Here is a 14,445-nt window from a genome sequence, read left to right on the forward strand (position 1 = left end):
GTCTACTGCGCAACAGAGCGAAGACAGCGGCCGAGGAAAGGTCATCATTCACCACGGGCACGGCAGGCACACAGCAGCAGTCGTGCGCAGGCACAGCACAGGCGCGCCGCCGCACAACCCTACCCCGTCGCCGCCGTGCTCGCACACACGCACACAGAGAAACAGACACAGAAGCGGTAGCGGCAGGCGCAGCAGCGAGAGGAGGGGGCGGGGAGGAGTGCCGCCTCAGCCGAGAATCGCCTTGAGACGGGACGGAAAGCATTTCTTCATCCACACGTGTCGGATTGAAGGGCTAACTTCAATAAACTGCTAAGGTATGCGTCTCATCATGCGCGTGCTCTCCACGCACCCACATCCACCACCCCCCTCCTGCGCATGCGCATGCCGCGTCTCCGTCGCTGCTATCACAGGCTGCACAACGGATGTGCGGAGGGGTTGCTCCTGCACAGCCTGCTTACACAAGCACGTGTGTGGCTGTGTGCGCGAAGGGGAGGGAGGCCCGGCATCCGTCGCGCATGCACGCACACGCACCCGCGCCTCGGCTGCACGGGACCCTTCGCTTCCCTTTCACCCGCTCTCTGATGCGTTTTGTTCGGCCAGCGCACAAACGCGTGCACACACACGCACACGCGGTGATCGTCTACTGCGCAACAGAGCGAAGACAGCGGCCGAGGAAAGGTCATCATTCACCACGGGCACGGCAGGCACACAGCAGCAGTCGTGCGCAGGCACAGCACAGGCGCGCCGCCGCACAACCCTACCCCGTCGCCGCCGTGCTCGCACACACGCACACAGAGAAACAGACACAGAAGCGGTAGCGGCAGGCGCAGCAGCGAGAGGAGGGGGCGGGGAGGAGTGCCGCCTCAGCCGAGAATCGCCTTGAGACGGGACGGAAAGCATTTCTTCATCCACACGTGTCGGATTGAAGGGCTAACTTCAATAAACTGCTAAGGTATGCGTCTCATCATGCGCGTGCTCTCCACGCACCCACATCCACCACCCCCCTCCTGCGCATGCGCATGCCGCGTCTCCGTCGCTGCTATCACAGGCTGCACAACGGATGTGCGGAGGGGTTGCTCCTGCACAGCCTGCTTACACAAGCACGTGTGTGGCTGTGTGCGCGAAGGGGAGGGAGGCCCGGCATCCGTCGCGCATGCACGCACACGCACCCGCGCCTCGGCTGCACGGGACCCTTCGCTTCCCTTTCACCCGCTCTCTGATGCGTTTTGTTCGGCCAGCGCACAAACGCGTGCACACACACGCACACGCGGTGATCGTCTACTGCGCAACAGAGCGAAGACAGCGGCCGAGGAAAGGTCATCATTCACCACGGGCACGGCAGGCACACAGCAGCAGTCGTGCGCAGGCACAGCACAGGCGCGCCGCCGCACAACCCTACCCCGTCGCCGCCGTGCTCGCACACACGCACACAGAGAAACAGACACAGAAGCGGTAGCGGCAGGCGCAGCAGCGAGAGGAGGGGGCGGGGAGGAGTGCCGCCTCAGCCGAGAATCGCCTTGAGACGGGACGGAAAGCATTTCTTCATCCACACGTGTCGGATTGAAGGGCTAACTTCAATAAACTGCTAAGGTATGCGTCTCATCATGCGCGTGCTCTCCACGCACCCACATCCACCACCCCCCTCCTGCGCATGCGCATGCCGCGTCTCCGTCGCTGCTATCACAGGCTGCACAACGGATGTGCGGAGGGGTTGCTCCTGCACAGCCTGCTTACACAAGCACGTGTGTGGCTGTGTGCGCGAAGGGGAGGGAGGCCCGGCATCCGTCGCGCATGCACGCACACGCACCCGCGCCTCGGCTGCACGGGACCCTTCGCTTCCCTTTCACCCGCTCTCTGATGCGTTTTGTTCGGCCAGCGCACAAACGCGTGCACACACACGCACACGCGGTGATCGTCTACTGCGCAACAGAGCGAAGACAGCGGCCGAGGAAAGGTCATCATTCACCACGGGCACGGCAGGCACACAGCAGCAGTCGTGCGCAGGCACAGCACAGGCGCGCCGCCGCACAACCCTACCCCGTCGCCGCCGTGCTCGCACACACGCACACAGAGAAACAGACACAGAAGCGGTAGCGGCAGGCGCAGCAGCGAGAGGAGGGGGCGGGAGGAGTGCCGCCTCAGCCGAGAATCGCCTTGAGACGGGACGGAAAGCATTTCTTCATCCACACGTGTCGGATTGAAGGGCTAACTTCAATAAACTGCTAAGGTATGCGTCTCATCATGCGCGTGCTCTCCACGCACCCACATCCACCACCCCCCTCCTGCGCATGCGCATGCCGCGTCTCCGTCGCTGCTATCACAGGCTGCACAACGGATGTGCGGAGGGGTTGCTCCTGCACAGCCTGCTTACACAAGCACGTGTGTGGCTGTGTGCGCGAAGGGGAGGAGGCCCGGCATCCGTCGCGCATGCACGCACACGCACCCGCGCCTCGGCTGCACGGGACCCTTCGCTTCCCTTTCACCCGCTCTCTGATGCGTTTTGTTCGGCCAGCGCACAAACGCGTGCACACACACGCACACGCGGTGATCGTCTACTGCGCAACAGAGCGAAGACAGCGGCCGAGGAAAGGTCATCATTCACCACGGGCACGGCAGGCACACAGCAGCAGTCGTGCGCAGGCACAGCACAGGCGCGCCGCCGCACAACCCTACCCCGTCGCCGCCGTGCTCGCACACACGCACACAGAGAAACAGACACAGAAGCGGTAGCGGCAGGCGCAGCAGCGAGAGGAGGGGGCGGGGAGGAGTGCCGCCTCAGCCGAGAATCGCCTTGAGACGGGACGGAAAGCATTTCTTCATCCACACGTGTCGGATTGAAGGGCTAACTTCAATAAACTGCTAAGGTATGCGTCTCATCATGCGCGTGCTCTCCACGCACCCACATCCACCACCCCCCTCCTGCGCATGCGCATGCCGCGTCTCCGTCGCTGCTATCACAGGCTGCACAACGGATGTGCGGAGGGGTTGCTCCTGCACAGCCTGCTTACACAAGCACGTGTGTGGCTGTGTGCGCGAAGGGGAGGGAGGCCCGGCATCCGTCGCGCATGCACGCACACGCACCCGCGCCTCGGCTGCACGGGACCCTTCGCTTCCCTTTCACCCGCTCTCTGATGCGTTTTGTTCGGCCAGCGCACAAACGCGTGCACACACACGCACACGCGGTGATCGTCTACTGCGCAACAGAGCGAAGACAGCGGCCGAGGAAAGGTCATCATTCACCACGGGCACGGCAGGCACACAGCAGCAGTCGTGCGGATGTGTTCGCTGAGTGTTATGCGCATCGGTGGCTCTTGCTCGCGCGAGTGAGCGGAAGATTGAGGACAGGGAGGAAGTGTTGTTGTGGTGGTGTGTGTGGGGGAGGCGCCTGGGGAGCTAATGCGTATGACGTGTAGATGTGCGGTAGGCGTGTGCTTGTGTGGGCGCAGTCGGGGCAGACTAGCAGGCCGAGAGAGGGAGAGAAAAAACCGGCGCAGAAATATGCATATATATATATATATACATATTTCTGCGCATAGGAATGATGGAGGAGAGGGTGAGGTGGAGACAGGTGAGGCGTGAGGAGGTTGGTGGAGAGAGCGGAGGAGGTGGGGGCATAAACAGAGGTTCCCTGAACACGTAGGCGTGTTGTCGGGCCGAGAGTATGCAGAGGGACCGGTGAAGCGGATACGGCGATGATGCGCGTGGGGGAGCGCGGTAGGAAAAAAAAAAGAAAGGAAAGGGCGCCGTCTGAGCCATGATGACTCTCTACCGCATCCGAAAGAGGCGCCTCCTGCGCGGCCCGCCGCCATGTCGGGGGTCTTCTCGCCGCCAGCGCACGGCCGCCTACCGTTCTGTCTGCCTCTCTCTCTCCATCTCGCACGTTTGCGCTCTGCGCGCGTGAGCGGACATACGGGCATTGACTAAGAATGCGTGGGAAGACACAAAGATCCTCAGAGGACGGCAGAGAGCGAATGAGAGTGGGGGGGCAGAGAGAGAGAGGGGTCATCACCGTGTTGGTTGCGAAGGCCGCTTGGTGGCGCGCATACATAGTGTGTTGTGGGACACCTGCTGAAGGTCTCGAGAAGGTGGACGTGCGTGTGTATGGGAGGGGGACAGATATGTGCGTAGGATGCACACGTGCTATCCGGATGGCGATAGCGCCCCATCCTCACGCCCGAGTGGACGGAGACGGAGAAGCGATGAGCTCGGCTGCGCCACTCGACCAGCCAGAGCAGCCTCGTTGCTGCCGTAGCGGTTGCCGGTTTGGTGCCAGCAGGGGACTGGTGGCGGCGGGTGGGCAGGGAGGGAGTCGACGGATGGGCCTCAGTTACGCTCCCTCTCCCAAGCCAGCTGCCAGCACCACCGTTGCTGCTGCTGCTGCTGTGGCTGCGGCGGCGACGGGTACCATAGGAGAAGGCGATGCGGGATGGCCGCCGTTGCCAGCGCTCATTGGCGCCGCGGACGTCAGGGGCTGTGCGTACTGCTGCCTGGGACTTGAAGCCGACGGACTGGATACGGGTGTCGTCGCTGTTGCACCGCTACCAGCTGCAGGCGTAGCCGCCGTTGATGCTGCAGGCGCTGCTGTGACTGGGGTGGAGCCTGGCCCAGCAGTCGCGGCGTTTGCTGTCGGTTTGGGAGCTCCACCGCCACTCTTCTTGAGACACTTGTCGGGTGCGAGCAGGCTATAACCTAGCTGTGCTGCTTCCGCCTCCACGAGCTCGCGGTCGGACGTCACGAGCGTTACGCGCGGGGTCACAGTCACCCACGATGCCACGAATGGCGCAGTTACTTTCACAATGGGGTGGTAGAGCTCGACGTACTGCTGATCACCGACTCGGGCCTTGTCGCTGGCAAAGCGCTTGTACTCCTCGAAGATGGACACTAAAGACCAGCCTTGAAGGTGGCGCAGGCACGCCACAACTGTGCCGGTGCGGTGCTTGCCCTTGTTGCAGTGAATGAGCACCGGCAGATTCCGAGTATCACAGATGGCGCTGAGAATTCGGTGCATTAGCGGCTCAGAGATGTCGCAGAAGGGCTCCTTGTTACCCTCCGTTGGGAAGCGCAGGACATGAATACCCTTCTCCTCGCAAAACTTTAGGTTGCTCTCGGCGTAGTCCTCCGGGCAGAGGTACAAAATGCTTCGCAGCCGCAGCGCGCAGAGGAAGGAATAGTTCTTCTTGGTTGGGTAGCCGCTCCGGTACACGCCGGGGCACACCATAGAAAAGTTGATCGTCGGCACGAGGGGCTCTCGTGAGGTAGAGGCGGTGGGCATTCGATGGGGCCTGCCGTTCTAAGATACCGCCGCCAGTGCTCTCTGTCTCTCTCTCAGGTTCTTCGATGGGTGCCGGCGGGTACGTACGATGACCGATGGGCAGACGTGTCGTCGGTGGGTGGGTGGGTGGGACTGGTGCCGTGTGCTGGCGCAGTTTTACAGAGCAGTGAGGAGCGAAGGCCACGCTTTCATGCGCTCGTTATGGGTCAGTATCGGTATTGAGGGTGGGTGGGTGGGCGTGGAAGGCGTTGAGGGATGGGCAGAGGGTGACGGGTCAGAGAGAGAGGGAGGTGGGTGGGCGGTGATGCGCCCTACGCAGGGGAAAGTGGATGCGGGTTGCAGTCCACGGTGACGCTTTGTGTGCCTTTCACGCGTCGCAGGTTTCCGCGTATGCTTCGCGGAACCATCCAGCGCCTCGTTGGCACCGGCGCTCTGTGCACGGAATAGATGGTGTCCGTTTTTTGGGGGAGGGAGGGAGGGAGGGGAGGAAGAGGGGGAGGGAGGCGGTTGTGAGACTACACCGTCGCACGACACAGGCACGTGCGCAGGCCCACGCCAGCCCAAAAAGTACACGAGGCCTCGACCCCATCTGCATGGGTCGGCTTCCTCCTCCTTCCCCTCCCTTCCCCGTTTCTTAGAAAAAATCGTCGAGGGTTAGCGGCCTGTGAGCCGCTTCCGTCGACGGCTGCCGCTGACTGCCCCTCTCTGCTGTCGCCGTGTCGACGGCCGGGTGCGTTGGCATGCCAGCAAAGAGGTCGTCCATTAAAGTGCGAGGGTCGGGCGCTGCGACGGCAGTGGCGGTCGACGAAGGTGCAAAGCCGCGGTGCGGTGGCAGCGCTTCCGTCGCCTCGAGCATCATCATGGGAGGTGCCCCGCTACTCCAACCTCCGCCACCACTCCAAGTGCCGCTGCCGTTGGTGCCGGTGACCAGCGTCGCCGAACCGTGGAGACTAGGGCTGTCGCTGGCCGAGTGTACCGCGAGCGGGCCGGTGGCATTGGACCACAGCAACGAGGCTGGCGTAGAGGCGCACGCAGATACTGCCTGGTGTAGCGGCGCATCCCCATCGCGCCTCCCATTCGGCGCCGCAGGTGTTGCAGAGGGGTAGTCCTGCGGAACGCCGCTGGTGAAGGCGCCCCACAGCGGCGGCGGCACAGGGTACGCCACTCTTGGCGGCTGCGGTTGTGACTGCGCAGATGAGGCTGGGGACGCCGCAGCAGACGTGGAGGTCTTCGTTGGGCGCGGGTGCGGCTGCTCCACTGAGGCGCCCATCATGCGGGCCTCGCCCTCGCACCACACACTCGCATATGTTGGGCAGAGTGAGCCCACTCGCAGGTAGGCTGCCGCGGAACCGACCTCCAGAGCGTCCCCACTGGTGCCCGCCGATGAGCTTTGCGCGCGGCCTGGTGGGACAGGACACAGCAGTGGCTCGTACGCACTGAACTCGTGCACGATGTCGAGCGGCAGCGCGTGGCAGATGTAGAGAGATGCTTCCGACGCAGCTCGCATGTATGCATCGCGCTGCTGCGCGCTGGCGCTCATGCCGACGTTGGCTCTCCCATCTTTCGCATCACCGCCGGTGCGGGCAATGGCATCGGGCGTTGCCGATGTGAGCCCCAAGCCACTTACGTACGCGCTTCCGCCACCATAGACGCCCACTCCTGAGACGTCGTAGCCACCGCCACCGCTACCGCCGCCACCACCACCGGGGCCCGCCGCCTGCACCACGTTGACGCAGTCTTGCAGCGTGAACTCCGTGTCGAGTGCGATGCGCCTCTGCTGCTCCTGCTGCCGAGCCCACTCGGCTCGCGGCGGCAGTGAGGCGTAGCCCGAAAGGGGTGCCTGCGCCGCAGTGCGGTGACGGCGGCGTACATGGCGGCCGCAACGGCCACTGGTCGAGCTCGCTGCATCACCTCTGCGTTTCGTCAAGGGGTCCTTTGCGTATGTCGGGATGGCGGACAGCGTGGGGGCCTTGGGCAGCTGCGAGAAAGGGGGAGCGCGGAACGTGTGCAGGCAAGCGACGGCAGCCGGGAGGTAGACCGCCTCCACTCCCCGCGCGCGGCCCCTGCCGCCTCCGTCGCTATTAAGGCTATCCTTCACCTTCTTGGCGACCTTCGACAGAAGTCCGCGAAGGGCACCGCCCCCGCCGCCGTGCGCGTCGGGGCCTCGCCCACGGTAGGCAGCACGCGTGGTAGCCGCCTCCGCTTCTTCACCAGCGCCGCTGTCGCTGTAGCCGCCCGCCAGAAGCTGGATGGCACCCGGCACACTCACCAGCGCTGAGGATCCGGGCCGCTTTGCGAACCACCGCATGACCATAGCAGTGTGCACGAGCCCGACCGCGTCGACAGAGGCTAGGTCGGTGTACAGCTCTGCGTAGTGGAGACGCGCACGACTGAGCCAGAGGGCGAAGAGCGCCAGGGAGCGCACGTTTGCGAGGAGAGGGTGGACCTCCGCGCCCCCGTCGCAACTGTGGAGCGGCTGCGCCCCACCCGCGCGCGCATCCGCAGAGCGGGATAAGACGCGGCGCAGCCCCACGATCTCCGCAGCGAGGACAGCGCACTCGAACTGCTTGAAAAGGTGCGTTTGAGAGACGCGCTTCGCCAGTGCGTGGCGCTGGTCCATCCCGGGCACCAAGAAAAGGGACGACTCGATGGTGGGGGCGCGGCACTGTCCAGATCCGCCAGCGCTGCTGCTGCGGCTGCCGAGACCACCGCCCGCTGCCGTCATCGTCGTCGTCAGCCCCCGGCGGTACGCCCCTGTGAAGCGACGCACCATGTAGTCGAACCATTCCACCTGCAGCTGCCAAAGCTCGTGAGGGGGCAACACCGGAAACTGCGGAGCAGTGGTGGCAGCGAAGGACATCGCCGAAGACGCGGCGGCACTGGCAAAGGACTTCGAGAAGGACTGCGTGAGAGTCACCGTCGTGGCGCGCAGTGCAGCGATGCCGCCTTCGCTGGCATGATTTTCTGTGAGCTCTTCATCCCACTCTTCGGCACCGCTGCAGCTGCTGCGGCTTTCCAAGACGTCATGAAACGTGCTATCGGTGGATAGGCTTCGCCCAATACTGGCTGCTCCGGTTTCCAGTCGCAGTCCCCGTGTCAGGCGTGCCGCCAGTGACTCAAGGCCCTCAAGTCGGGCCTGCGTGTGCTGCGCCATCGCCTCCAGGCAGTGCCGGAAGAGACGACGCTTGTCGACGCTCACCACCCGGCGTAATAGGTGACGTAAGTCGTCGCTAAAGGCGGGCAGGAGGTCCAGCGGAGCAGCGTCCATAACGTTCGACTCCGTCGCGGCGCGCAGCCGGTTGCGAGCGGCGCCGTACAGAGCGGCATCGCTGCGGCTCCCGTCGCGCTCGCAGCAGTGCGGCGCGATTTGGCGAAGATCCACGTGCGCAGGAGTCGCCCAAGCGCCGAGGGCTGTGCTGGCCGCCGCCGCCGTTTCTGCGGACCCGTCCGACGAGTTGGCCGACGGCAGAGAATCTGCCCGCGAGAACCGCGCCACGGGTTCCTCCGGGCACACACCGATGCAGCCGGTTCGAGCGTCGGCAATCCACACCCGCGTCGCGCGCTCTTCACCGCCGCCGCGGTCGTTGGCGCCCATGCCTGCCTCGACCCTTGACGAAGAGGAGAGCAGCAGAAGATAGGGCTGGATGGCGGCGGTGCTGCCGACCAGGAAGCCGGTGCTTTCCACCCGGTGTGAGGCGAGCAGCTGGGCAGGCGGCTTACCCGACGGGGCGTGCCGTCGCCGCTGCTCAAAGGGGCGCCGCAGCAGCGTCTGCAGAAGCCCGGTCACGGCCGCCAGATGTGGCGGGAGGTATGGGACGAGCGGGGACACCCACGTGAGCGGACTCAGCAACGCCGGCAAGCTGACAACACATGCGGACGCGTGCTGCGGAGTGGCACCGAGCACGACCACCCGCGCCTCCTGCATCAGGAGCGACTGCAGGACATGCAAAGCATCTTCGTTGAAGCTTAGCAAGAGGGGCGCCAACGGCACGTCCGCGTGGGGGTAGAGCATGTCGAGAGGGCGGCGAAAGGTCAGCAAACTCGGTGCAGGGGACGTGAGTGAGCGTGAGGCCGTGGGGCCACCGCGACCACCACCGTCTTCGCTGCTGCGTTGGAGCGCCAGCTGCACGGTGAAGGCGTCCCCAGGCAACGTGCGACTGCTGACAGAGCCACAGGTGAGCAGCTCCTTCGCCAGAGGCCGCACGACTTCCTCCTGTAGTGCGTCGTCCAGGAGCGCTGTGTAGACACCGGGGGCAAGGGGGGCGCTTGCCGACGATGCCACGGTGGACCCGACACGCTCGTTATACACACGCTGAGCGACGTAGCTCATGGCCGAGACTGCCTCGTGGGTGAGGGCGCGCATGAAGTTGTACACCGGCGCGTCACTCAGGACACACCACATGAGTATACTCGCCTCCTCGCCGCCGTTGTCACGCAGCGAGGCCTCCGAGAGTTGACGGTCCATAGAGGCCACAGCCGCTGCCACCGCAGCTGCCTCGCCGCCTCTGCCACTGCCGGTGAACACGTCGCCCTCGAGCATAAATGTGTAGCCATGCATGTAGCCACTGTCCTCGCCGTCACCAGGACCCAGCGCTGCTGCCGCTGCGTTGGCAGAGAGAGCACGGCTGGAGGGTGAGCGGGTGGCGCTTGCGTAGTGCACGATGTCGGTGTACCGCATCGGACCGCCACAAAACTTTGGCTCAGTTGGCGATGCGGTGCCGACTCCATCACAGCAGCGCACCGCCTGCGTTCTGCACCACTGCACGAACGGCGGTGATGGCACCGTCACGTAGCAGCCCTCCGCAGAGACGGGCAGGAAGCACCACGGGTTTAGCTGCGGGCTGTGCGGGGTGATGGTGCTGCAGCATGCCGCGTCCTCAGCAAAGCTTGCCGTCGCAGCCGCGACAACACCTTGCAGTTGGCTGTAGTCAACGTCGTTGCTGCTGTTGCTGCTGCTACGCAATGCGGGGGTGTCCTCGGCCGAAGCGCTAGCCGCTGCTGCCCGCGTGAGCTTCACAGATGTCCGCACGACGCTGGTCTGCAGTTGGCGCAGCCTTACTCGCTGTGCCAGGCGTTCAGCCGCAAGAGAGCTGAGCAAGCCATGTAGCGAGGGATATGCTTCCAGGAACTGTGCCTCTTCTTCTGGTGTGGTTGTCAATGGTCGCAGCGGCGACGCGGAGGCCGATGGCGTCTCTTGCGCGAAATGTGAGACGATGCGCAGCGTTGGCAGCATCAGAGCCGCCTCCCGTGCCGATGGTATTGGTGAAGCAGACGGCGACAGGTCAACGTGCACCGCGGCACGGAGTAGGAGGAGGCGCGTGACGAGCGGAACGCCGTCGCCGCGGCCAATTCCACCTGGCCGGTCAAACATTTTTGAAAGCAGCTGAAAAAAAAGAGAGAGGCAAGATGCGTCGCAACAGCGCAGAGGCATACACACTTGTGCGCGCACGTAGCGACCGCAATATTGCCAGCACGACTTGATCAGGTGTGTCGGCACGCGCATGTAACGCGCGCGTGCGCCTCCGTGCCGTTCGGCGCGGACCGCCTCCGGCTCGATTGCGTATCCGTCGAGAATAGGGGCACGAATGTACTGTATCACCGCTGCTGCTGATCTTCCTCTCCCCTCCGGAGGGCGTATCGCTGTGCACCCACGCAAGATAAGCGGAGGCCAGAGATGAGAAGAGGAGAGGAAGGAGTTGTATGCTTGTGTGTATGTGCGCGCGCGATGCACACATGAGCAGCGGCAGCAGGCTGCGGGCAAAGGGGAGCTGAAGGAGAAGAAAGCGGGAGAAAGGGGTGCGCGGCAGCGACAAGCGAGATAGGGTGAGATGCAGAACGAGTACCAGGAGCGATTAGTGAAAAGCGGTGGGAGGTGCGTGTGTGTGTGTGTAGTCAGCGTACGGACACGGATGTGGCGGACGCCAGACGCCTCTTGTGCCCAGCTCGCTCGCGTGCTTACATATCCTTCAGGAGCCGTTGGCCGGAGGGGGGAAGGGGAGACACATGCACACACACACACACACACGCCTGCGCGCATGGCTCAGGGAGGCGCACGTGCCCGTGAATCTTCGCTCTCTTCTGCTTGGCACAGTCCTCCTCCCTCCCTCCCTCCCTCCGAGGGAGGGAGACGGGATGGCGTTTAACAGCGCTAGGTTTCGTTGTCGCGAAGCCACAGAGGCCAGTCGCGGCGCTGTCCTCATGGCGTCCTTACCTCTTCGGTCGAGCAGGCATGGTGTGACGAAGAAGAACGGCGATGATGGCGTTCCTGAGCGGTTCGGCGGGTTGCAGGGTGATTTGGGATGCAAGGGGTGAGGGGGGAGAGGAAGGGGAGGAGTCCAAGAGGGTGGAAGGGTCGAGGAAAAGCGAGAACGCGCGCGCATCGCCTTCTCTGCCATGCGCTGCGTGGACTCCAGCGGATAAGTTGCCGTTACCATTTTTATCTGCGCCCTCTCCGGTTCGCGCGCTCGAGACCGCCTGCCCTGCGTTTTCGCACGTGTGCTGAGCGGTTTCTGTGCTGGCGGTGCCACGGGTCTCCTTCGCTTGAGGTTATGGTACGATGCGTCGACAGTGGTGGACGCCCTCCCCTCCCCCACCCCCTCGCGTAGGCAATCCCGTCCCTGCTCAGATGCGCAGGAAGGGGAGGGAGGCGGCGGCGTAACGGAGCGGTTCGGCGATCAGCTCCCTCCCCGCCCACCCACTGCGAAATAGCGAAAAAAAAAAGATTAAGAAACACACCGACAGACAAGCGGGCGCACGCACCCTGAAGTGAAAGAGTCGGTGTGTGTGTGTGTGTGTGTGTGCATAGCTTCATATATATATATATTTATGCCCTTATACACACAGCCGAGCATTCAGTGACATGATATGAGCCTATGCGGCGTCGCCATAAGAGACAGCGAGACAGGGTGGTGGTGGTGGCGAAGTGGTGTAAGCTAGCGGGTGGCAGTGAAAAGGGACGCGGAGCTGAGGTGCTGAGGAAGCTATCGACAGGCGAGGTGGGCGGGTGAGTGGTGCGCAGCACAACGACACGGTGCGCTTGCCACATCTCCGACCGCCCCGTCCACCTATGTCTTCAACTGCCTCGCTAGAATCTGCAGCCCCCACCCCCTCCTATTTTCTTTCTCCCCCCTCTCTTCCACTTCTTCACTCGTTGAGGTGCGCCGCGAAGCGCGGCAGCACGAAGGCTGCCTTGTGCATGTCACTGCTGTAATACTTGAGCTTGTCGGCGAACCCAAGCGACTCCACCGGCCTCATCGGCACTGTCACATCCGTGTCGGGCGAGGTGGCACAGATAAGCGTGCCGATGCTGCCACACGGGTAGGTGGGGGTGTAGATCATCGCGTACTTGACCGAGGCAAAGCCAATGTCTTCTTTCAGGAAGCCCATCATCTTCTCGATCAGCGGGCGGTGCAGCCAGACAGACTCGCCTTGGTTGCATACAATACCGCGGGGCCGCAGAATGCGGCGCACGTCCTTGTAGAACGCCGCGCCGAACAGCTTCGACGCCGGCCCCTCCGGGTCCGTTGTGTCGATGATGACGACATCGTAGGTGCTATCTGGCGCGTTCTTCACGAAGGCGGCACCGTCGCCAACGATCGCCGTCACGCATGGGTTCGCGAAGCCGCACGCGATCTGCGGGAAGTGTAGCTTGCTCTGCTCAACCACCTCGCCATCGATGTCAACGAGATCGATAGACTGCACAATGCGGTCTTCTTCGCTCTTATGGCGCAGCACCTCGCGCACGACACCGCCGTCGCCGCCGCCGATGACGAGCACGCGTTCCGGCTTGTGGTGGCACGTCAGTGACAGGTTTGCCAGCATTTCATGATATACGAACTCATCGTAGTCAGTGAATTGAATTGCACCGTCAAGGGTCATAACAGTGCCCCATGGCCCCTTCGGATCGGACTCGAACACGGTCAAATGCTGGAACTCGGTGGAACGGTCGTACAGAACCTTTTCCACTTTGAGCCCCTGACCTTGCCCAGGCCACATGCTGCTCTCCTCACGGAACCACCCGTCAGGTAGGAGACCGGGACCCGGCATTTCCACTTGTGTGCGCCTTTGTGTGAGTGTGAGTGTGTGTGTGTGTTCGCGAGTCGCTAGCGCCTGAGCACGGCGTCTGATGTGCACTGGATGGCTGCGTTGCCGTGTGTGCGTGACTCGAGACGAACAGGAAAGGGTGCGAGAGTGGGAGAGAGGGCGAGGGGATAGCGGTACACACACTGGCGGGTCTGAACGACTCACAAGTACGTTCAACGGGCACAAGAGGGCGCACAAGCAACGCGCGCTTGCATGTGCGCGCCTATCCATCTTCCTATTGCGCCCTCCACCCCCCTTAGCCAAAGGCTTACACTGTTGCTTCACCATCGACTAAATGCGGAAGAGACGGCAGAACGGAGCATGCACACACACACACACATACTTACAGTCCTGCTGCTTTGTGCGCCGCCCAGGGATTCGCGCTCTCCAGCGTACTCGCACGAAAGGCCGTATCCACCGCGTCACGCTCAGCTCAACTTTGCTGCTTCGGTGTGGGCACCGCTGTCGTAGTGAGGGCGACTGCGCTTGATATGGGGCGATCTGTCGCGCGCCTTCCTCCACCTCTGCCTCCGGCTGCGCTCGCGGGGCGGACAACTCATGCGGCAGGACGCAGCGTCAGCGCCTCTCCCATTGACGCAGGAATCAGTTCGCCGCTATGGCCCCTCCTTCCGAGAAAAAACAAAAGCAGCTTCCGATGCAGTCCTTCGACCATCGACGCCACCCCCCCTCCCCCAACCAAAGCCGCTGGGAGCCCTTTTTGAAGGGGTGAGGGGTGCGCAGTGGCGCTGTGGCCCGCCACCACAGCGATACGGACCCCCCTGCTAAGAGTCGTGTCCCCCGTCAAAGCCCTCCGTGAAGTGCAGCTGAATGCTGAAATCTTGGTGGGCGCTGAAGACGCTGCCCCACCAGGCACAGAGCCGCGCTCTCTGAGGGTGGCTGAAACGCCTCCGCCGGGGCTGCTTCTCCGAGCCAGCGCTGTTGCAAGGCCCTTTTCCACACCCCCACGCTCTCCACGAAAGGATGGCGCGCCGCCCCACTCGCGAGGCATCTGTGAAGATCACAGGACCATTGCCGCTCTCTCTCTCTCGCGCGCGCAGTGGTGCGGCTGTACGAGGTGGCGGCAATGCCTT

General features: G+C 63.3%; 3 protein-coding genes across 3 annotated transcripts; all 3 read right to left on the reverse strand.

The window, feature by feature from the left end:
* Positions 1–4,327: 4,327 nt before the first annotated feature.
* LSCM1_07445 (uncharacterized protein) lies at positions 4,328–5,272 on the reverse strand (the record flags this gene model as incomplete). Its single annotated transcript, XM_067324815.1, has 1 exon — positions 4,328–5,272. The coding sequence occupies one exon, from the start codon at positions 5,270–5,272 to the stop codon at positions 4,328–4,330; it is 945 nt and encodes a 314-aa protein (XP_067181422.1).
* Positions 5,273–5,906: 634 nt separating this feature from the next.
* On the reverse strand, positions 5,907–10,643 carry LSCM1_07446 (uncharacterized protein; the record flags this gene model as incomplete). Its single annotated transcript, XM_067324816.1, has 1 exon — positions 5,907–10,643. One exon carries the CDS (start codon positions 10,641–10,643, stop codon positions 5,907–5,909), a length of 4,737 nt encoding a protein of 1,578 aa, XP_067181423.1.
* A 1,772-nt stretch (positions 10,644–12,415) lies between these two features.
* Positions 12,416–13,318, reverse strand: LSCM1_07447 (uncharacterized protein; the record flags this gene model as incomplete). The annotated part of the gene is made up of 1 exon (XM_067324817.1): positions 12,416–13,318. The coding sequence occupies one exon, from the start codon at positions 13,316–13,318 to the stop codon at positions 12,416–12,418; it is 903 nt and encodes a 300-aa protein (XP_067181424.1).
* Between the last annotated feature and the right edge of the window lie 1,127 nt (positions 13,319–14,445).

Source organism: Leishmania martiniquensis, chromosome 4 (assembly GCF_017916325.1).
Source record: "Leishmania martiniquensis isolate LSCM1 chromosome 4, whole genome shotgun sequence".
NCBI classification, from domain to species: domain Eukaryota; phylum Euglenozoa; class Kinetoplastea; order Trypanosomatida; family Trypanosomatidae; genus Leishmania; species Leishmania martiniquensis.